The following is a 22,500-nucleotide window of genomic DNA, read 5'->3' on the forward strand; positions in this document are numbered from 1 at the left end:
CACTAAAATCAAGGCCAATCATACGAACTTCTCGACCACAATCAAGGGATTTCTGTACAGCATTGGAGATTGTGAGAAGGGCATCACATGGTTCAAGGCCTTTACGAAAACCAAATTGCAAACTAGGAAATAGACGATTACCTTCAGCAAACCTATTAAGACGTTTTTCCAGAAGACGTTCAAAAACTTTAGATAATATGGGAGTTATGGAAATTGGGCTTATTTATCCTACTGTCTTTACGTGGTCTTTTATAGCATTTTCAACTGACCACTTTTTGATGCTGCATCTACAAATAGTTTTTTCTTGATACATGTATAACCAATTTGATATATTTCTTCTCTTGACTTGATTTTCCTCTTCTATCTTTAAGGGTTGGGTACGGGAATGTTGGGCTTTTGTTAGTGCGTATGGGCCAGGTTGTGAGAAAAGTTAAGAAGAGCAGAATGAGTTCTGGAATGAATTAACTAGGTGTGTAGAAGGACTGGGTAGAAGGAATTATGTAGTTGTTATGGGTGACTTAAATGCTAGAGTGGGTGCTGGAGAGGTAGAAGGTGTCATTGGGAAGTATGGTGTATCAGGTGAAAATGAGAGGGGTGAGAGACTGGTAGATATGTGTTAAGCAAGATATAGTGATAAGTTCTAGCTTTTTCAAAAAGAAAGATAAAAACAAGTATACATGGGTAAGAGTGGCTATTGAAAGAGTGGTAGAAAGGGCGTTAATGGATTATGCGTTGATAACTAAAAGAATGTTTGGAAGATTGAAAGACGTGCACGTGTTTAGGGGTATGGCTAACGATATGTCATATCATTTTTTGGTGGAAGGAAAATTAATTGTAGCAAAATAGTGGATGAATAGAGTGGAGGGATGTAAAAGGAAGCAAGTGAGGATTGAAGAGTTAAAAAAAAAACAAAAAAAAACAAGAGGTAAAACGTGAATATCAAGAAAGGTTGAAAATAGCATATGACAGAGTGAGAGTAAGAGAAACTGGTAATTTAGAGTAGGAGTAGAAGTTAGTAAAAGAAAATTTTGTTGGGATTGCAAGTGATGTGTGTGGCAAGAAGTTTGTTGGAGGCAGAATGAGGAAGGACAGTCATTGGTGGAGTGAAGGTAAAAGTGGAAAAGAAAAAGAGGGCATTTGAAGAATGGCTGCAGAGTAATAGTGTAGAGACGTATGAAAGATATAGAGAGAAAAATGTGGAAGTACAGTAAAGCGCAATCCCTGACCCCACCTCAGGTCAGCCACCCTGGCTGACCTTAGGTGAGTTTAGGGATTGGGTCTTTCATATGAAGAGAATAAGAAGTAGTTTTGGAAAAAAGTGAAGAGAGTAAGGAAGGCTGGTTCGAGAATTGAAGAGACAGTGAAAGATGGAAATGGAAGTTTGTTAAAAGGAGAGGAGGCAAGGAAAAACTGGGGAAAATATTTTGAAAATTTACTAAATGTTCAGGATAATAGAGAGGCAGATATAATTGCTATTGCATGTGTTGAGGTACCAGTGATGGGAGATGAAAATGCGAGTGAGATTACAAGAGAGGAAGTGAGGAGAGCACTAGATGAAATGAGAGTAGGAAAAGCACCTGGTATGGATGATGTGAGAGCTGAGATGTTGAAGGAAGGGGGTGTGACTGTACTTGAGGGGGTGTGACTGTACTTGAATGGTTGGTGAGATTGTTTAATATGTGTAAATGGTACCAGTAAATTGGGTTTGTGCATGTATTGTACCACTATATAAAGGTAAGGGAGATGTGCATGAGTGTTGTAATTCAAGGGGTATTAGTTTGTTGAGTGTGGTTGGAAAAGTGTATGATAGAGTACTGATTAATAGGATTAAGGATAAAACAGAGAATGCAATCTTAGAAGTACAGGGTCTTTTTAGAGGATGTAGGGGATGTATGAATCATACTTTTTACAGTTAGGCAGATATGCAAGAAATATTTAGAAAAAGGTAAGGAGGTGTATGTTGCGTTTATGGATCTGGAGAAAGCGTATGATAGAGTTGATAGGGAAGCGATCTGGAATGTGATGAGGTTATATGGAATTGGTGGAAGGTTGTTGCAAGCAGTGTAAAGTTTCTACAAAGGTAGTAAATTGTGTGCTAGGATAGAAAATGAAGTGAGCAATTGATTTCCGGTGAGAGTGGGGCTGAGAGAGGGATGTGTGATGTCACCAAGGATGTTCAACTTGATGTTGATAGAGTGGTGAGAGAGGTGAATGCTCGAGTGCTTGGACAAGCATTGAAACTTGTAGACGAGAATTCTCATGAATGGGAGGTAAATCCGTTGTTGTTTGCGAATGATACTATACTGGTTGCAGGCGCGGAAGAGAATCTTGGCCGATTAGTGACAAAATTTGGAAGGGTATGTGAGAGAAGGAAATTGAGAGTTAATGTGGGTAAGAGTGAGTTTATGAGATGTACGAGAAGGGAAGGTGGTGCGAGGTTGAATGTCATGTTGAATATAGAGTTACTTAAGGAGGTGGATCAGTTAAAGTACTTTGGATCTATTGTTGCAGTAAATGGTGGAGTGGAAGCAGATGTACGTCAGTGAGTGAATGAAGGATGCAAAGTGTTGGGGGGCAGTGAAGGGAGTGGTAAAGAATAGAGGGTTGGGCATGAATGTAAAGAGAGTTCTGTATGAGAAAGTGATTGTACCAACTGTGATGTATGGATCGGAGTTGTGGGGAATGAAAGTGACGGAAAGACAGAATTGAATGAGTTTGAGATGGAGTGTCTAAGGAGTATGGCTGGTGTATCTCGAGTAGATAGGGTTAGGAACGAAGTAGTGAGGGTGAGAACTGGTGTAAGAAATGAGTTAGCAGCTAGATTGGACATGAATGTGTTGAGGTGGTTTGGCCATGTTGAGAGAATGAAAAATGACTGTCTGCTAAAGAAGGTGATGAATGCAAGAGTTGATGGGAGAAGTACAAGAGGAAGGCCAAGGTTTGGGGGGATGGATGGAGCGAAGAAAGCTCTGGGTGATAGGAGGATAGATGTGAGAGAGGCAAGAGAGCGTGCTAGAAATACGAATGAATGGCGAGCGATTGTGACGCAGTTCCGGTAGGCCCTGTTGCTTCCTCCGTTTGCCTTGGATGACCGCGGAGGTAGCAGCAGTAGGGGAATCAGTGTTATGAAGCTTTATCTGTGGTGGATAACGGGGGAGGGTGGGCTGTGGCACCCTAGCAGTACCAGCCGAACTCGGTTGAGTCCCTTGTCAGGCTGGGAGGAACGTAGAGAGGAAAGGTCCGCTTTTTTTCATTTGTTTGATGTTGGCTACCCCCAAAATTGGGGAAAGTGCCTTGGTGTATGTATGTATCCTTACTATCAAATATGCTCAAACATAGCCTCACAAGGTACATTAAGTCAAGGCCTTTCTTTGATGAAATGTGCTTCTCCACTCTTGAATGTTATCTACTTATTTACAAGTTTCTTGTACATTGTGTCTAGCGGCTCAGGTTATTGTATTTCACACAATTTCATGAATGCTTCTCCCACCTAATTTCTTTCTCCAAAGCAATATCTTTCCATTGCAATCTTAAAACTAATTTCAACCTTTCCAAGAACTATTTAGTTCTCCAACCATTATCCCCTCAGAATGTGGCATTTCTGTTACTTCACTTGATAATATTTCCAAAAATCATAATTTTTGGGGGGCAAGGGTTTCAACTGCAGTGACAGAATTCCCTAAATATAGGAAACCAAGAAATAATATACAATTTATAAATATAAGATTGAAAAACATGTGATGACATACCAATTCGTTTTTCTAAATTCATTGAAAGGATGAAATAGTATGGGAAATAAGATAATAATATTGCCTTTATTTATTGCATGACTAAAAATCATTAAGTGCTTACAAAAAATGGCATCAGATGTCTTACCTGTACCTGCCAGCTGCGTGAAGCTCTCTGACCATACAAATAGCAGACCTTCTTACTGGACCATCACCTTCCCATAAAACAGCTGCTAAAGACCTTAGCTGCAAGTTTTCCTCTGAGAATTTCATCCAGATCTATTGAATACAAGTGAATAAAGTTAATTGCTGAAATAAACACCTACATTTTTACTTGAGCTTAATTAAAAAATTCAAGCTTATATATTACCTTTTCATTAGATACGACACAGGCTAGAACTGCATATGCACTTGCTCGAACATATCCCTCAATATCTTCCAGAGCAGCTAGCACCACTGTATCTAAATTGTAACGGATGAGCCACTCAGCAAAATATGGATATCCTGTCAATTATAAAATTGAAAAAATAGAACATTAATATGATCTAATTAAAAAATACATCCAAAGTGCAATATAGACTTACAATATTAGTGAGAAAATATATGTGTACTGCACAATTACTTTCAGTAAAGAAAGGGTAAATTGTTACTGTATTGATCTAAATGTTGTCAACATAAGTAGATTCCAAAGTCTTATCCATATCCTTTTATAGCCAAACATGGGGATATAGCTGTCTTACAGAATCAATAAACCCTCTAAAACGAGTGCGGTACCCAGTCTTTTCGTCCACCTATAATTAAATCATATCTAAACAGTTTCACACAAGGCTTTGAAAAACCTGACCATAATACTCTACTTCCTTTTCTGGAGAGAAATGTAAATGGTCTATAAAAAAATCAGGTAAAATTTTTTACAAATGACCTACTAATTTGACTATACTTCAAGGAGAATACAGTATCTTTGGTCCAGTAAAACATTACAGATGGAAAATGCATTGATTAGTTCCAATAGACATTTGAAACCTCTTGAATTCTTTTCATTTATCTGTGAGTAAATCCGGTAAAATGTAATAAAGGATTTCAGTTCAATGCATTCCAAAAACTTTTATTCTCTCAAAAATCCAATGAAAATATATATAAAATCAAAGAGCAAAGTTTTCGAATATATTTAAAAACTTATGAATATTATGTCAAATGTACTGTTATTTTTAGACAAACTAGAATTATTTCAGAGATTCCTAATATTTGTGACCTTAGGAAAACTTAAAAAAAAAAATTTCCTCTCTTTCCCCTATATTTGAAACCCTCTCTCTGGGTAGCTGGCAGGCACTAAATCTCCCTCTATCGGGTTGGGGGGGGGGGGTATGATTCTACGCTTGCCAGCCCACAGGAACAATCAAACTCGGGCGTCGTATCACACTCATAGCAACTTTACAGCGGCTAACCTGCTTGAAGATCCTGACACTTATCTCTGTTCTATTTTTTTAACCATTTTTGTTAGCATTTAGCAAAAGGATAGCAAGGCATGCATTCTTCTGGTTTTGTGATATGTTTATGTATCAAATGTGGATAGGCTTTTGTTAGAAGATAAAGACACATTTCCATTGTACAGGTAAGGGTCAGTAATGTGACCTTAATCTTTGGTGTCCAGAATGTTTCAATTATCCTGAGAAACTTAAGATAAATATATTAAGTTAATGTCTGAAAGAATGTGTGATAGATACCAAGAGTACTTGAATTACTTATAATAGGGATATTAAGTGCAAGAAGAAAGATAAATGTGGGACAGGTGAAAATTCAACTCTGAATTTTACACCTCTGTCTTATTTTGTGGTTATTGGTATGGAGGTAGAGATTGATGGACTTATATCATAATTAGTTATTATGCTTTCATGGAAAATTTCCCCACTTTTATGCAATCTACTGTCTCTAAATCTACAAATAATGTCTTGCTAACTGATACCAAATTTCTTTCTTTTCCTCTAACTGATACCAAATTTCTTTCTTTTCCTCTATCAGCTATATCTAAGCCTACTAGCACAACCCACACTATGTTAAACCCAAGCCCACAATTATTGGATAAAATGTCCAGAAGCAATAATTCCTCCAAGGATGATTCTTTGGTTGCTCAATTTAAGCACAATGGAAAGTCAAATTCTTCCATATAAGCTTTAATTCCTAGTTTCCCTTTCTTGGGGTGCAGACAATAGAGATGGATCATGTGGTTAGCAAAAACTGGCTTACTGGACTTCAAATTCATAAAAAACAAAAAAACAATTGGAATGCATCATAGAAGAATAGGTTAAGACTGTAGATGCATTTCCCTGTTCTTTGATTTCCACTTCTGAGCCAAACGCCTGTTATTAACCTATATGTCACAATTACTAATGTAGCTCATTACCCCTCTCTTCCAAATGAATGAGCCTACTCCACTATGAACACTTTCACTTTGGCACATAAAATTCTCAGCACTTTTTCTCACACTAATAGATTCAAAAACTCATTATTACTCAAATGTTCCTTTGTTCAATAATTGAGCATGCTCCACATGAAAATGTCAACCAAAATTGAGACATATATATACATACATACATACATACATACATACACACACACACATATATATATATAACATATATATATATATATATATATATATATATATATATATATATATATTTAAATCATTCTGATCAACACTTATTGTAATAAAGGGATTTTGACGAAGGAAAAATCTATTTCTGGGGAGAGACCTGTGGCGCCCGGCGAAAAGTCCTTCTTGAATACCTTTTCTGATAAAAACCTTCCAATTATACCAGAGAAAGATAAAAGCATGGAATGCTGAGGTTACAACCCTCGCGCGAGCACCTTTTGGGTGTCGTGTATAAAGCAAAGGCGCGTGAAATCCACTATTCACAGGTTGTCTTCCATTTAGTTAATTCCTTCGCCAAAGGGATGGGCCGATACAGAGGCCCTAGACACATCCCCATCGCCGCACCACCCACGCCATGACGCGAGCGCCATCTGAACAACATCCTTCTGTATTGGCCATGATGGCTTGGAAAGGAAAGGGTGGGATCGTGTAAAATAAGGGGAAGGGTTTCGCCGGGCGCCACAGGTCTCTCCCCAGAAATAGATTTTTCCTTCGTCAAAATCCCTTTTCTGGGTCGAACCTGTGGCGCCGGGCGAAAATGTACCAGAGAATGCCTTCCAAGCCCAACAATAACTACTAATTTAATAAGGGGAGAGAAACAACACCATGTAAAGAAAATCATATATAATTCAGGTAAGTAGGCATAAAATATAAACTAGCCACAGGGCATAGTGAGAGTAAGGATAAACAAACATGATAACAAGGAAACCTCTGAGTATCAGAGGAAAACATGCAACAAAACTGACATGGCTAAGAATATCCCAACTTAATAACAAGGGAAAACAATAATAGTTACAATCATATTAACCTAATATGTAATACACTTAGGGCTAACGAACCACCAAGGAAGCGGCGTCGTGGTGCGAGTGGCGGGTAGGAGGGAGAAGAGAAGAGATGGATGAAAGGAAGAACAAAAGATCAATGGGGAGAGATAAGGCTCCCAGCTGCAACCGTTGGATATTTAAGAGCCTGTAAGTTCTTTAGATAGTGGCGTTTGAAGACCATAGGAGATTTCCAACCCGTGTACTTCTTAAGGTTATCAAAGTCCATATTCTGGAAATAGTTGATGGAGGTAGCTATCGATCGGATATCATGAGCATGGGGAAATGATCCCGGATTGGCTTGTTTAATGAAGTATAGGATCTGTTGCCTAATGCCACGTATGGAAATGGTACCTCCTTGTTCTCTGATAAACAAGGGGCCAGACGATCGGGTAGCAGTCCTGGCTAAAAAGGCCCTGAGAGTGGTGACCGGACATAGAGAAGTATCTTGGAGAAGAGGAATAATCTTCCAAGGGGACCACCTATTTTGGGGGTCCTCGTTCTTAGCTAGGAACGCCCTGTCTGGTGAAAGAAGTACCTCACCTGAAGGGAGGAAATCCATGTTCTCTGAGTTTCGTGAGAGAGCTGCTAGTTCTGAGATTCTGGAACCCGAGGCCAAAGCTGTTAGAAATAAAGTCTTCCTAAGAAGAGTGATATAAGAGCAGGATTCGTTGTCCGTGTCGGAGGCCAGTTTGAGGACATCATTTAGAGACCAAGAGACCTTTTGAGGACGGACCGAAGGTCGAAGCCTAGCACATGCTTTTGGAATAGATGAGAAATAAGACTCCGCCAGGTTAATGTTAAACCCAACCAGGAAGACTTTCCTCAGAGCTGACTTAATGGTGGTTATAGTGCTAGCTGCTAGGCCTTTGTCAAAAATGGACCTAAAAAAGGAGATGGCTAAATTAGGAGTCATAACCGAATGGTCTGAAGTCCTTAAGAAATCCGCTAGTTTCTTAACCGCCGAATCATATTGGCGAATCGTTGAGTCCCTTTTGTCTGATTCTATAAAGAGGACATTATCTGGGTCGATGTTTGCGTCCCTACGTGCCGCAAACTTCATGAAATCCACAAAGTTAGGGTTTTGGCTATCCTTGAGGAATCTGACACAGTCCGTGTTTGGACCACCTGGGTCAGCTTGGGGAATGGGATCCGGAAGGGACGGAGTTTCAACTCGAGGAGGAGAGGAAACCAACTGCTCTTTGGCCAGTGAGGTGCCACTAAAGCTACTACCCCGTTGAAGGAGCGGAGTTTGTGCAAGACTTTCAGTAGAAGATTCACTGGAGGGAATAAGAAGATCTTCTGCCAATGGTTCCAATCCAGGGTTAATGCGTCCATGGCATAAGCCTGAGGGTCCAGGTTCGGTGTCACATAACACGGGAGTTTGTGATTGAGTCGGGTCGCGAATAGATCTACCTGGAGACCTGGAACCAGCCTGAGTATCCACCGGAAGGAGTGCATGTCCAGGGACCACTCCGATTCCAGTGGGCTCGTCCTGGATAATGCGTCTGCTATCACATTCTGGACTCCTGCTAGGTGAGTTGCTGACAGGAACCAGTCTTTGTCGGCTGCCAAGGTGAAGATAGTGACCAGGATCTGATTCAGGTTGGGTGATTTGGACCCCCCTCTGTTGAGGCAGTGGACTACGGCCGTGCTGTCTGAGACTACTCTGATGTGGGTCGACCTCGGAGGGGAGATTCTCTTCAGGGTCAAGAACACCGCCATGGCTTCGAGAACATTGATATGGAACTGTCTCATGGCGGGTGACCAAGAGCCCTGACACATCTGATGTTGGGAGTAACCCCCCCAACCACTCAGAGACGCGTCGGTATGAATTGTCACTTGTGGAGAGGGGAACTGTAGAGGAACCGACTTGGAGAGGTTCCTCCGATCGGACCATGGTTGTAGTCTCATTTTCAAGACAGAGGGGATCTTCGAGGTCTTGTCTCTTAAAGGTATTGTCGCCCTCTTTCTCCAAACTCGATTGATGTCTTTGAGTTTGGCTTTTAATAGGAGATCGGTCAGTGAGGCAAACTGGAGTAGGCCGAGGACTCGTTCTAAAGCTCTTCTGGACACCTGTTTGTGTTTGAGAAAGTTCCTGACCTTGGAAGCTATCTCCCTCACCTTCTTGGGAGGAAGGGAGAGCTTGTGCTTTGAGAGGTCCCAACGGATGCCTAACCATTCGAAGAGGCTTGATGGTTGTAGGCGGGACTTCCGGAGGTTGACTTGGAAGCCCAGTTTGGCGAGAAAATGGAGTACCTTCGACGTAGCTCTTTTGCATTCCTGGTGCGACTGGGCCCAAATGAGCCAATCGTCCAGATAGGCGACGATTTGTATCCCTTGGTGTCTGAGTTGCTCGAGCACCATCTCCCCCAGTTTCGTGAATACCCTGGGGGCAATGCTGAGACCGAAGGGCATGACTTTGAATGCGAAGGCTCTCTTGCCGAGACGGAAGCCTAGATAAGGAGAGAAGTTTCGAGCTACTGGGACATGATAATAGGCGTCGGTAAGATCGATAGAGGTGGTGACGGCCCCACGGGGAAGTAAGGTCCGTACCTGAGAGATAGTCAGCATACGGAACTTGTCGCAAAGGATGTAAGAGTTGAGCTTCGACAAGTCCAGAACTACCCCCAACGCCGACGAGTCTTTCTTCGGGACTGTAAACAGGCGGCCTTGGAACTTCAGGGATCGAACCCGCTTGATTGCTCTCTTCTTGAGTAACTCCGCAGTGTACTCTTCCAGGATGGGAGTGGGTCTCTGGAAGAAGGTCACCGGTGGAGGAGGGGATCCCTGTGACCATTTCCAACCCAAGCCCCTTGATATTATGCTGTGAGCCCATGGACTGAAGGTCCAATGATCCCGGAAGTGATAAAGTCTCCCTCCTACTGGCATCACATCATTGGGAGGGAGTGAACTTAGGGCCCCTCCCTCCACGGGAACCCCTTGCTCTGGGCCCGCCGCGTTGGCGGAACTGTCCTCTACCTCTGGAACTCCCTCTTTGGTATCCACGAAAGGAACCGGAGGGTTCGTAGGCAGGGTTGTATGCAGGTGAGGGCATCCAAGAGGGGTTGGGCTGTGTACCAGGGGGAGCAGCGAGGTAGACTACCTGCTGAGGAGGCGCCTGTTGTCGAGAAGTCGAGGCCGTGGAAGGCTGTGGGGACGAGGTACCCCGGGCCGCTTTGTAAGGACTAAACCTCAGCTTCTTCTTGAAGAATGTGTGTCTCTGGGGTTCGAACCTCTTTTTGGCTGAGAGACCCCACCTTACCTGCAAATTCTGGTTTGCCCTCGCTGCGTCCTGAAGAACCTTATCCACCTCGGTCTGAGGGAAGAGGGTCTTACCCCAGCAGGAGGAAGCTATCAGTCTGTTCGGCTCATGCCTGATGGTGGCCTCCGACAGAACGAACTTCCTGCAACTAACCCGTGCTGACCAGAAGTCATGGAGATCTATTTGGTAGGATAGCAGCTGGTTCTTTGTGGCGACTCTGAACAGCGTTTCCTCTGGGTAAAGAGATGCAAGGGACTCCATGGAGGTGATGGATTGGAGGGACCTAGCAAGTCTAGTACGGGTCTCGAACTCAGTTTTGAGAAGACTCTCTATTAATCTGGGAAGCTTCTCAGAGAAAAGAGTAGAGGCACAGTCCGGGTCCAGTTTCCCCACCGTGAAGGTAGAGGCCGCAGCATCCCAGGCTGCCGAGGAACCCGGAATAAGCAAAGAGGTGGGGTCCGTCTCCTTGAGAGCCGGCATGGAAGAGCCTTCTTTGATGGCCTGAATAGTCAGCTCTGTGACTTTGTCTATGAGCGGCAAAGAGATGGAGGCCGCTGTCGTAAAAATAGTGTAGGAACCCTTGTGAGGGGTGAGCTTGGAGTTAATACACCCCCACTCTGATAGTGTTCTGGCCCAGATAGCCTGGGCCTGCTCTTTTGGATATATGACCGTTTCCTTCGGTACCTTGTCCATACGGACCAATGCATGTTCCTTTAACCGTACAAAACCATTGAACGGGAATGCTAGGCCCGGGGGATAGAACTCCAGGTCCTCTAGAGGGCGGGTGCCCATGCCCTCCAGAGTTAGGGAGCCATCTACGAATGGAGCATGCAAAGCAAACCGCCAAGGATTGTTTTTATCGAAGGGCGGCAGCTTCGATGCGTCTGGGGCAGAAGGGGGAGGGAACTGAGTTCCGGCGCGGATCAGAGTAGCCATCATATCCTTAATCTCTGTTATTGCACCAGAGTGATGTTGAACTTGATCCCTGACCAATCCTTTGATCAGTTGGATGGGGAGGAGATCAGCCCAGGGTACCTGAAAGTCACCCGTTGGTTTTTTCTTGGATTTGGTAGACTTAGACTTCTTAGGAGTAGTGGTTTTACGAGGAGCAATATGAATATCAGGAGCTGTCGAGGGTCCGGGGACCGGTGACGTTGATACTGGCAAAGCTGAAGTCTTATAAGTTCGAAGTGGCTTCACCTTGGGTCGTACGGAAGCAGAGGGATCCCGAGGAGAAGCCTTAGAGTTATCAAAACCTAGAAAGGAAGAGGTAGAAGAGGGAGTAGGAGAGAAAAGGGTTTCCACCAACTCGGCACCACTTACCTGCTCGTCCCTGGGTTCTACGTCTATATCCAGACCAGCCATGTCCATCGGTACGAGGGTTTCGTCCTCCACGGAAATGGTAGCCCTGACTTCTTCAATTAAAGGGGCAGCAAGGTCAGGAGAGACTGCAGCAGTAGTCGAGCCTGGGAAGAGACGGGAGGCCATATCCCCATCGAGGAGATAGGGTGCGCCAGACGGGGCATTCCTGCCAAAGCCCGACACCCACGGCCGAAGAGTAGCCCTTGCTGACCGAAGAGAGACATCATCGGCCTGTAAGATTTGCAGTGATTAGTGATGGAGGAGGGGGTTTGCCCTCCTAAATATACTGTGTATATCATATTCATGTCTATATTAGTGTCTGCCAACGAGAAATAAGGAACAAAGGGAAAACCCACTTACATCATCATTCAGCAGAACTGACGACAACTCGTAACAGAACGAGCACAAATCCGGGAACCACACTGGGTATTGGGCCTGTCCCGGTTCCTGGATAAAGGGAATGGAGCAGTGAGCATGAGACCGGCAGAGGTCATGCCCAACGGGGTCGCTGAACGAGGCAGAGCATCCTTCAGCAGTACAACGGGCCTTCTGTAAAAGAAAGGAGACATGAGTCTGGTGATGCTTGAAACTCTGATAAGGGATAAAAACCTATTATTTTAGAGTTCTAGCACTCACTGAATTACCTAAGCACCCATATTGCATTGCCCAAACAACTAACTATTAACTTTAAGTTGATATTGCCCCATACCATTGTTGGCACTTTAAAATTCAATTGTCTGTATATTTGTAATGCACCCAATGTCTGTTAATGACATAAGGATAATAAGCTTAAAGTAATCCGCCGACCTCCAAGGGTCGGGGAAGCAGTGACATGCCCTTAAAATAAATACAAACACCAGCCTTAGCTAAAGGCAAGGCAAATATAAGTGTGAAGTGTATGGGCGACCTCCGGTGAAGCCGGAGCTCCGGTGAGGCCGGATCGTAATGAAATGTCCTGAATAAAGGAGCCTTAGCTAATTAGCTAAGGCAACTTTAAGTGTTAAGTGTTTGGGCGACCTCCGGTGACGCCGGAGGATAATGAGATGCCCTGAATAATTCAATTGTGGCTAATAATTCAATTGTGAAAGATAAAAAGCTAAGTCGTAGCTAAAGACTAAAGCTTAGATATAGTAAAGCGTATTTACGATCTCCGGTGAGGCCGGAGGGAGAAGAAAGGTCCTGAATAATTATTGTGAATAACAACACAGTTGTAATAACAAAGGCTATTGTGGATATGGCCGTGGCCTGAGACCGAAGTAAGGGCCACCGGAGGGTCGTATCTAAACAATATGAAGCCCGTCCCATGTAGTAAACAATATAAATATAACAATAGAACGAAAGTTATTGAGAATCCCTCGTGGCGGAGTATAACTCAAGGCGGAGTGGAAAACGTTCATAACTACTCCCGAGCCGTAACGGGGAGAGGACGAAACACGGACCAAAATAACGCTAACAATTGAAAAGTCACGAAAAATAAATAACTCGTAAGTTATCATCCACCCAGAGGGGGAGAGGTGAGGGAGGGAGAACCCGCTGAACGCACAAAACGGAAAACGGGAAATCCGCTCCCCCACCGGAGCTAAGAAAGAAAACGAGAGAAAGGGGTAACTCGTGACTGCGAACAGAAAACGGGGACCCCAATCTCTCGCTCTCTTGGACACAAAAACAGGACTAAAAATCACAAAACACTATTACAAACGTATAAAATAAAAATGTACATCCATATAACACTACGATCGAAGAATAGCATCCGTTAAAACTTAAAATAAATAGCACAGTCGAGACGAACGCCTCGGGCGGTTACTAAACAAAAACAAAGCTAAATCGCTATCTCGTTCGTAGGCTGGACTTACTAGCAAAAAGTACCATGAGCATAAATACACAAAAAAAATAAAAATAAAAATAATAACGGTTCTAAAGGCATAAGGCCAGGGACTTAACCAAGAACCTAAGTGACAGAGTACTAAACGGGCAGATAAAGATGAATTCCCAAACAAGTGAACAAACAATGGCCGCCATGAAAGGCCAGACGGGAATAATAAAACAGACTATACTGGATATAAAACACAAGCCCGGTACAAAAAATACTGTCAAAACAAACTATGGTACTTAACATTGGAATGTGTGAAGATGGAGCTTCGGACATGACAAAATAAATCCACGATAGATAAAAAAGACCGAGAGCACAACCAAAACATTCAACACTTTGAATTCCAAAAAGAAGGATGTTGTTCAGATGGCGCTCGCGTCGTGGCGTGGGTGGTGCGGCGATGGGGATGTGTCTAGGGCCTCTGTATCGGCCCATCCCTTTGGCGAAGGAATTAACTAAATGGAAGACAACCTGTGAATAGTGGATTTCACGCGCCTTTGCTTTATACACGACACCCAAAAGGTGCTCGCGCGAGGGTTGTAACCTCAGCATTCCATGCTTTTATCTTTCTCTGGTATAATTGGAAGGTTTTTATCAGAAAAGGTATTCAAGAAGGACTTTTCGCCCGGCGCCACAGGTTCGACCCAGAAAGATGTTTTGAATTTCATTAAATTTGAATTATCTTCCAAAATATCATATCAATTGTTGTGAAAATTGTCACATGATAACTTTGTCATACATACATTATTTTAGTCGGAACAAAATTTTAAAATCTCAAGTATTTTCTTATGATTTTAAAATTTTCTATGAAAAATTTTAAAACTTGATTTCATTAAAAAATAAATCAACAAGATTTGTTTTGACAAAAAACTCATATTATTTTCTCCTCTTTCTAATGATACATTTATTTTTAGAATATGATAATTAATAACAGAAATCAAATGAATTATGTTTTTATTTTTGAGTTATGAGAGCCAAAGATTTTCAATGTAATTTTAGTTTTCCTTTTTGAAAAATTAAAGTAATAACATTAAAATTACCCTAACTGTGGTGTAATTCTGGTGGGTTATATATTCCATCTCTTCCATTGCTGATTCTTGCATCAGGGCTTTTGGTCTCTCAATCCCCTTTAGCTGTAAATTAGCTGATACTCCACCAAGTATGTCATAACGCATTGGAGTTTGATTTTCTATCTTCCTTTTCATGCTAAATGGAAATGTCTCCTGTTGCTTGGTGTGCTTACTGATTTTGGCATGTTTATTGCAATTATAAAATGGCAAAATACTTATAAAACGTGCAGAAAAATTATGTTCATGAGAGTAAATAAAGGAACATAATTACTCTATAGGGCAACTGAAGTGATGAACTAATATTCAGTCAAATGACTCAAGTGAGCCGTATAGTAATTTTGTAAAGCTTGGTTATTTTGTATTGGTTGTGTGTGGTGGTCAAATGTTTAAGGAAATTCTTTAAATTATTACAGCTATACCAAAATGGCAAAACAAATGAAACATCTGCCAAACTTACGAATAGAGACAAAGTTGTTAGGATGATGGCATATTAAAAAAAGTTATATCAAGATAACATAACGAAACTTCTTGGGGTTTTATATGAGATGTCTTCCTCCACATATAGCAGGTACGCTAACTAATTTTTCAATGTCTGAAAAAATATTCATGAAAAATCATGACACCTGGTCCCCCTTAGGCGAGGTGAATTTTGATGCTAGCTCTAATACTTTTTCTTCAAACACTAGTTCAGTCCCCATGTTTCCGAGTTATTCACTCATTCTAGTTGGCAATAGTAATTCCAAAAAATATAGGTGCTAGATTTAATTCTACTAGTAAATTTACCATAGATTTCATATAAACATAATCAACCATATTCTTAAAATAATTCTCAAGATCAAGAGGAGGAAGAAACAAAAGAAAAATGGAAGGGTAATTATGATTCAGAAGGTGAACATCCTGTGTTTTATTGAAGACCATAACAGAACCACACTCAAAAAATTACTCAGCTTATTCAGCAATGTCTGCTTGACTGGTAAATTCTTTTCAAACTAGATAGAGCCCTTATTTGTCAAGGATATTTAAGGCTATAATCATTAAATTAAAGGCCAAAGTTGAACAACATTCTTCATCTGCACAATCCCATGTATTGTTAGGTTTTCAATTAATGCTTGCAGAATGTTAATTCACAAAAAAAAGATCAATTACCTAGCACATAAATATCTGCAGATCAAGCTAATTTACTACAATCAGTAGTAGATTTGAAAAAGAAGTTTTCATTAAACTCTGGATATGTGGGCTGTGTAACTAAAGAGGTGTTACTGATATGGGCAAATGTCAGATTTGTCCTGAAATATTTAGATCTCTTTTCTCCCCATGTTAAGGTAATTGGATTACAGAAGTATATTTAATTGTGTAACATTATACTTTAGCAGAAGTCAGGCATGTGTGTTTTGTACAAGATCTTTGTCTTGGGTACATGCTACCAACATAATTACATAACAGTAGCAATTTGAGGAACTAGTTCCATGTTGAATGTTGAACTAAATCTATTTTGAGAAACTATATTTATGTTCCATGACAAACTAAATCTAGTTTTCTCACATTACATTGTTAAAGTGAAGGCATTCCACCAACGTAATTACGTAACAGTAGCAGTTTGAGAAACTAGTTCTATGTTGCATGTTAAACTAAATCTAGTTTTCTCTCATTACATTGTTAAAGTGCAGGTTTTCCTTCTGGGTTTACGAGTTTTTTTCAACCCCTGTGTTTTGCATCTATCAACGTAAATAATGTTACTAGATGGCTAACATAATACAGGCTGTGATCTCCATTATACTACAGCCTACATCCTGTGTTTGTATGATAGGAATATTCTATACTAAATATTAGTAAAGAATAAGGCATTTTCAGTTATTGAGATGAATTTTTAAATTTAAATAGAGGACTAATCAATTGTCTTTTAAGAGAATTTCATGAGGCAGTGCCTATCTGTAAACAAATATAGCTTTCAAAAATATAACAGCAAACTCTTTTTATCTCTGATAAAAATGCTATGAAATTTTTTATTAAAATGCGTGGCATTTCATATCATCTTGTGCCTATTTCACTTTATCTAGAAAGGTTATAACTGAACAGTAAGAAAATCAAATTTTGTTTTTTAGGCCACGAAATATAAAGGTATATTGATATGTCTATTGTCTTTTTTGGAGTGTGTGATAAAGCCACAATTGAGGCTCACATAAGCAAATGATATGAAGCGCAAGCAGAGTGAACTAAATAAATGAGTGTATTCCAAACTATTTGGTTAATAATTGGTTATCTCCAATTGGCAGCTTGGAGGATGAGTGGTTAAGATATGGAAATATTTATAAAAGTTTAATTTCTCTCTTTTTGAAGGGATAATTGAGACCAGGCATTTACAACTTGGTATTCTATACTACTGAGTCCAATCAGAAGGTAGCCTTGTACAGTAGGGATGGTTTATGAATGAAGGGGTGATATTGCAGGGTTTTTTTTTTTGCCAGTACTGATCTATGCAATAATAGTCTAATTCTGATAATAATACACTACTGTATTTCTATTTTCTTTTAATCTCCTTCAACCATAACATATTCTTTTTCCATCGTTCGGATATGTTTGTTTACACTAAACTAAAATATTTTACTCTAATGTATCTGCTAGCCTAATTTTTCTGATAAGGTACGGGTTGGCAGGCTACAGTAAAAAGTAATTAATGTTTATGTTAGGTTGATCTCAAATAGTGTTTTAAGATCAGTGGAAGAAAATCAAATCCTTCCTTGAAAACTTTGATGATTTCTTCCAAGTGATTATTGGGTTCCCGAATCTTCTTTTATGCTTATACAGTATAATATTGAATCATCACAATCCAAGTGGGTTACATAGTTATAGACTCTTCTTTATGCTTATGTAATATCAAATCATGTCACATACATTTAGAACCCCTAACAAAAGTATGGTTTAGAACTGCTGAGATGCTTCCTGTTTCATTGACGTCCATTTCTTAACCGAGAGATTACGATCAACCTTTGGGCAATGTAAATAATAAAATTAAGTAATAATAAAAACTTCTGTTTTGGAACCAAGAGATTATAATCAACCTAAATGCACCATAATTAATAGTTTTCAATAATCAATTCCACATCTTTTCCTTATTAAATGTACAGTTTCAATTTTGAATACCTTCCTAATTTGACTCAGGTTCAGTTGCCTCTTTATTTTTCCCAACCCACTATTTTTATTTTAATAATCTGATTTAGCTTTAAATACATGTTTTTCCAGGGGCTAGCTAGTTCCAACGATTTTCTGAATGATTCCAGGCTATTTATACCAGGGTTTTAAAGACTTGCACATTCTTATTTTGCAAGTGTTCTTCCATTTAATATGCCCTAATAAAACCCTTTTGTATCTGTGGCTTCTATAGTTAAAAGTGCCAAAATAATTACCTAGCAGGACAAATCTTCTTAATCAATCTTAATCAACCGCCTTGTGCTTCAGCTAGCAGAATGGAGATCATCCACCTAATTCTCTGAGAGAAGTGGTTTTCACAACCTACTGGATTTTCCATTTTAGAATCAAATATTTTACCAATAACTTATACTGAGGAAACTGGCAGGCTTATTTCCACCAAAGTCTCCGAGAGAAGGGAGTTTCACCGCCTTCTGAATTGTCCATTTTACGATCAAAATATTTTTTCCAGTAACTTATACCGAGGAAACTGGCATGCTTATTTCCATGAATTCTATGAGAGAAGGGGGTTTCTGAGTCTTCTGGATTGTCCATTTTACAATCAAAATATATTTTTCCAATAACTTCTACTGAGGAAACTGGAATGCTTATTTCCACCAAATTCTTCGAGAAAAGGGTGTTTCGCTGCCTCCTGGATTATCCATTTTAGAATCAAAATAATTTTTTTTTCCAATAATTTATACCATGGAAACTGCCATGCTTATTTCAACTTGTGTAAATTACAAAGGTTTTTAGTAACCAAAACCAGTCTTATATAGTATCAAAATAATCTCTTTCTTTCTAATTTTAAAGTCAATGCTTAATATAGTTCTGAAATATACTGGATTAGAATTATCAGCTTCAAATATAATTGCAGATGTCATAATGTCTGTCATATTGAGAATAGCTCAGTAAATCCATTTGTTCATTTGAATCTGGATGTAGTTTTGCAATACTACAATAGAACCTGATGTTGAATCTTTGAGAAATATAGGCTGAAAAATTTTATTGTTCAGTAATGTTTCCTTTTGGCTTTGGCTTCGTCTACAAAAACGAATGCCTTACAGGCTCTCTGTAAACGTTAGGAAATTGCTGTGGAGAAATAATCTTATCACTTTTACTAAGATGAGAGCACAAATAATTTCAAGATTAAGAATTTAACTCACTATTTTTAATATTCCTTCCTTAACATAGGTTCCAAGGATAAGATTTTTTCCCATCAGAGTATTAAAGGCTTATTTATGTATAACAGAGACCATTAGAGGGCAAGTTCCTAATTTGTTTTGAGGCATTCGAATGCCCAGTTGCCTTCTAAGAATACTTTCTTTCTTATTTAGGGGTTAGTCACAAAAATTCATACAGGCTATTGACTGATTATCCAGTGACATCACTTCATTGGTTATTTATACAGATATCAATTATAAGGCTGTATTCTTCTATGATATATATACAGTATATATATATATATATATATATATATATATATATATATATACATATATATATTATATATATGTATATGTATATGAAATGTATATATATATATATATATATATACATATATATATATATATATATATATATACAGTATATATGTATATATATACATATATATATGTATATATATACAGTATATATATATACATATATATACATATATACATACTGTATATATACATATATGTATACAATATACACACAGTAATACCTCGACATACGAGTGTCCCAACATATGAGAAATTTGAGATATGAGGAAAGTTTCGAGCAAATTTTTGTCCCAAGATACGAGACAAATTTGAGATACTAGGATACAAGACGGTTCCCTATGCGGCCGCTAGGTGGCCGAGTGTGCGAGAGGCTGCTCACGAGGACAGCATCGCTCGCCCTTTCATGTCGGATCTCCGTCGCGTAAAGTTATCTACGAGCATCGGCCTTAGTGTTTGCCTTTTTTACGTGTTTTTTGCGTTAATCAGTAGAGAATTAAATGAATAAGCAATGGGTCTAAAGCAAGAGAGTGCAAACAAGGGTAGTGAAAAGAAAAAGCGTATGATGAGAATTGAGATAAAGCATGAAAAAATCGAAAAGCATGCGAGTGGTGTACGAGTGACTGAGCTGGCTCGCCAATATTAGAGGAGGACATCAACAATATGTACCATATTCAAGCAGAATGATGCTATAAAGAACACCAAGCCTTACAAAGGACTAACCATCCTTTCCAAGCTGCGCAGTGATACTCATGACGAGATGGAGAGGCTTCTTTTTATATGGATAAAAAAGAAACAGTTGGCGGGAGATAGCGTGAACGAGGCGATCATCTATGAAAAGATTAACATTTATTTTTAAGTGTGTGTACAGTAAGCTAATTTCATTCAAGTTAAATTTAAAGTTTAAGTTATGTTACGTAGTGTTACAAAAGTGTAGCGTACCGAACGTGTTGCCGTCAAGTCCCTCTCCTCCTCTTTCTCTCTCCATAATAATGTCACATTTTATTGCAGATCATAACCAGTACATAAGTATTTGTTATTTTGTGAGCATAGGTTGTGAATTAGAACAATTAAAAACATGTTTCTCCACTGTAATATACTGTTTTTAGATCATACGAGCGAATTGACATACGAGCTCGGGTCCCGGAACGCATTAAGCTCGTATCTCAAGGTATTACTGTATATATACAGTATATATATATATATATATATATATATATATATATATATATGCATACTGTAGTGTATATTCATTGGAAAATAAATCAATGTATTGAACTATATCTCTTGCAAAAGTCCAGCATTTATAATGCACTTAAAAAGATCATTAGGATGAAGAGAATTGTCTTTTTCTTAGAAGACATTGGCAAGAATGTTGTTCAAGTTCAGCTTCATCTCCCAAATGTGTACCATTTTTTAATTAGAGGAAGATCTCTCCTAAGTAATTTTGCAGCCCTAGGCCTACATTTACAAGATAGGATCGATGGAAAGAGGGTAGCATCATCTGCATAAGCATCACGTTTGGTTTCAAGGCCAAACAGCGAATCATGCATCCAGTACACAAAATGAACAGTAAAGGCTCATAAAATAACTATTGAGAACATAAAACATTATATTCCTGTGATAAATATGGTACCCGTAAACAAATACTGTGTTGAATATATGGAATAATTAAAAAATAATACTAAGAAATGGCACTAAATATCTTTAGTAATATTTAAAAAATTCAAACTTACATGATGAAATTAAGTCTTTAATATAAGTTCTTATCTTAAAAATAACAGCCTATCTCCCTAAACCTCATTCCAATGTTCAAAGGCTTACATCATAAAGAAGGAGTCAGTTTATCAGCTAAAACTTACCCAACTTTATAGTGTAAGAGCATAAAGTCTTACTAGGAACCTATAATTATAAAAAAAAAAAAAAAATTACACTATAAGTTGTGAGCTTGGATTAAAAAATAATGCTTGTTTCCATGTTACTGTACAGGCATATACAGGTTTGTCTCGGGCTGGTAGCAGGAGAACAGACCCTGCCCACTAGCAGGAGAACAGGCCCTGCTCAGCCAACCAGAGAGGGTGATGGCGGGAAGAGAAAACTGTTATTTTTTGTTTTAAAGGTCAAGATGCCAAGGTCTGAGAATGTTAGCACTGTGCCTTTTGGGTAAGTATCAAAATAATATATCTCATTTCTTTAAATTTTGTTTTTGGTTAAAAAAATCCATATATCTACTTACAGAGCATCAAAAGCAATATTTCAATTCAACATTCATATATGACAACTACAGAAATTACAATCTTGTATCATCATAAAAGCAAGAGATAACTTACTGTCCTTAGCAAGAGTCATGCAAGTATGAAGAACTTCCAATGCCGAATCTCGCACTTCCCACTCTGTATCAGCCAAGCTGTAACTCAAAACCTAGAAATATTTCAAATTTAAAAGAAAAAAGATTACTTGAATGAATAGGAAGGGGGTTGAAGCTACAAGAGATAAAAATACGATGAAATAGATAAAAGAATTATGAGATGAGAGAGAGAGAGAGAGAAAGAGAGAGAGAGAGAGAGAGAGAGAGAGAGAGAGAGAGAGAGAGAGAGAGAGAGAGAGAGAGACGAATACTACATAAAGTTATACAATTATCTTTTACATAATGCCTGGTAATACCTTTACTGACTTTCACACAGCTCAAATATTCTAGAATGCATAAGCAAACATTCTTGAAAGCAGGAATAATAAAACAGAATTCTAATAATATAATTTATTATTTTGATATCTCAGCATCAAATTGCTTATACTGTAACTATGAAGATTGGGCTTATCTACTTTCAAACATAAAATTTAATTTTTTTAGGGTATGGAAAGGAAAAATCTAACTTTCTCTGGGCACCTGTTCTCCAGGTGAACACTATGACCAGTGTTCCAGGAACTCAACCTCTAGTCTTCACAATATCTAAGTTGACACAGGCCTCTTGGTAGACATAAAATCCCTAAAAGTGAAGAGGCAGTAGGGACTTAATGTGACCAGAGACCCTGGCTGAAGTCGAAGAATGTTCCGAGATTC

At 39.3% G+C, this 22,500-nt stretch overlaps 1 protein-coding gene across 1 annotated transcript in view; it reads right to left on the minus strand.

Moving 5' to 3' along the window:
* Window positions 1-22,500, minus strand: part of LOC137653989 (BRCA1-associated ATM activator 1) — a 379,147-nt gene that overhangs the window by 61,840 nt on the left and 294,807 nt on the right. Inside the window, exons 14-16 of the mRNA XM_068387628.1 lie at window positions 21,770-21,860; window positions 4,099-4,232; window positions 3,877-4,007 (exon numbers count right to left, since the gene is read on the minus strand). Coding sequence (XP_068243729.1) covers window positions 3,877-4,007; window positions 4,099-4,232; window positions 21,770-21,860 — 356 coding nt within the window. The remainder of the gene's footprint in view (window positions 1-3,876; window positions 4,008-4,098; window positions 4,233-21,769; window positions 21,861-22,500) is intronic.

Source organism: Palaemon carinicauda, chromosome 1 (assembly GCF_036898095.1).
Source record: "Palaemon carinicauda isolate YSFRI2023 chromosome 1, ASM3689809v2, whole genome shotgun sequence".
In the NCBI taxonomy this organism is placed as follows: domain Eukaryota; kingdom Metazoa; phylum Arthropoda; class Malacostraca; order Decapoda; family Palaemonidae; genus Palaemon; species Palaemon carinicauda.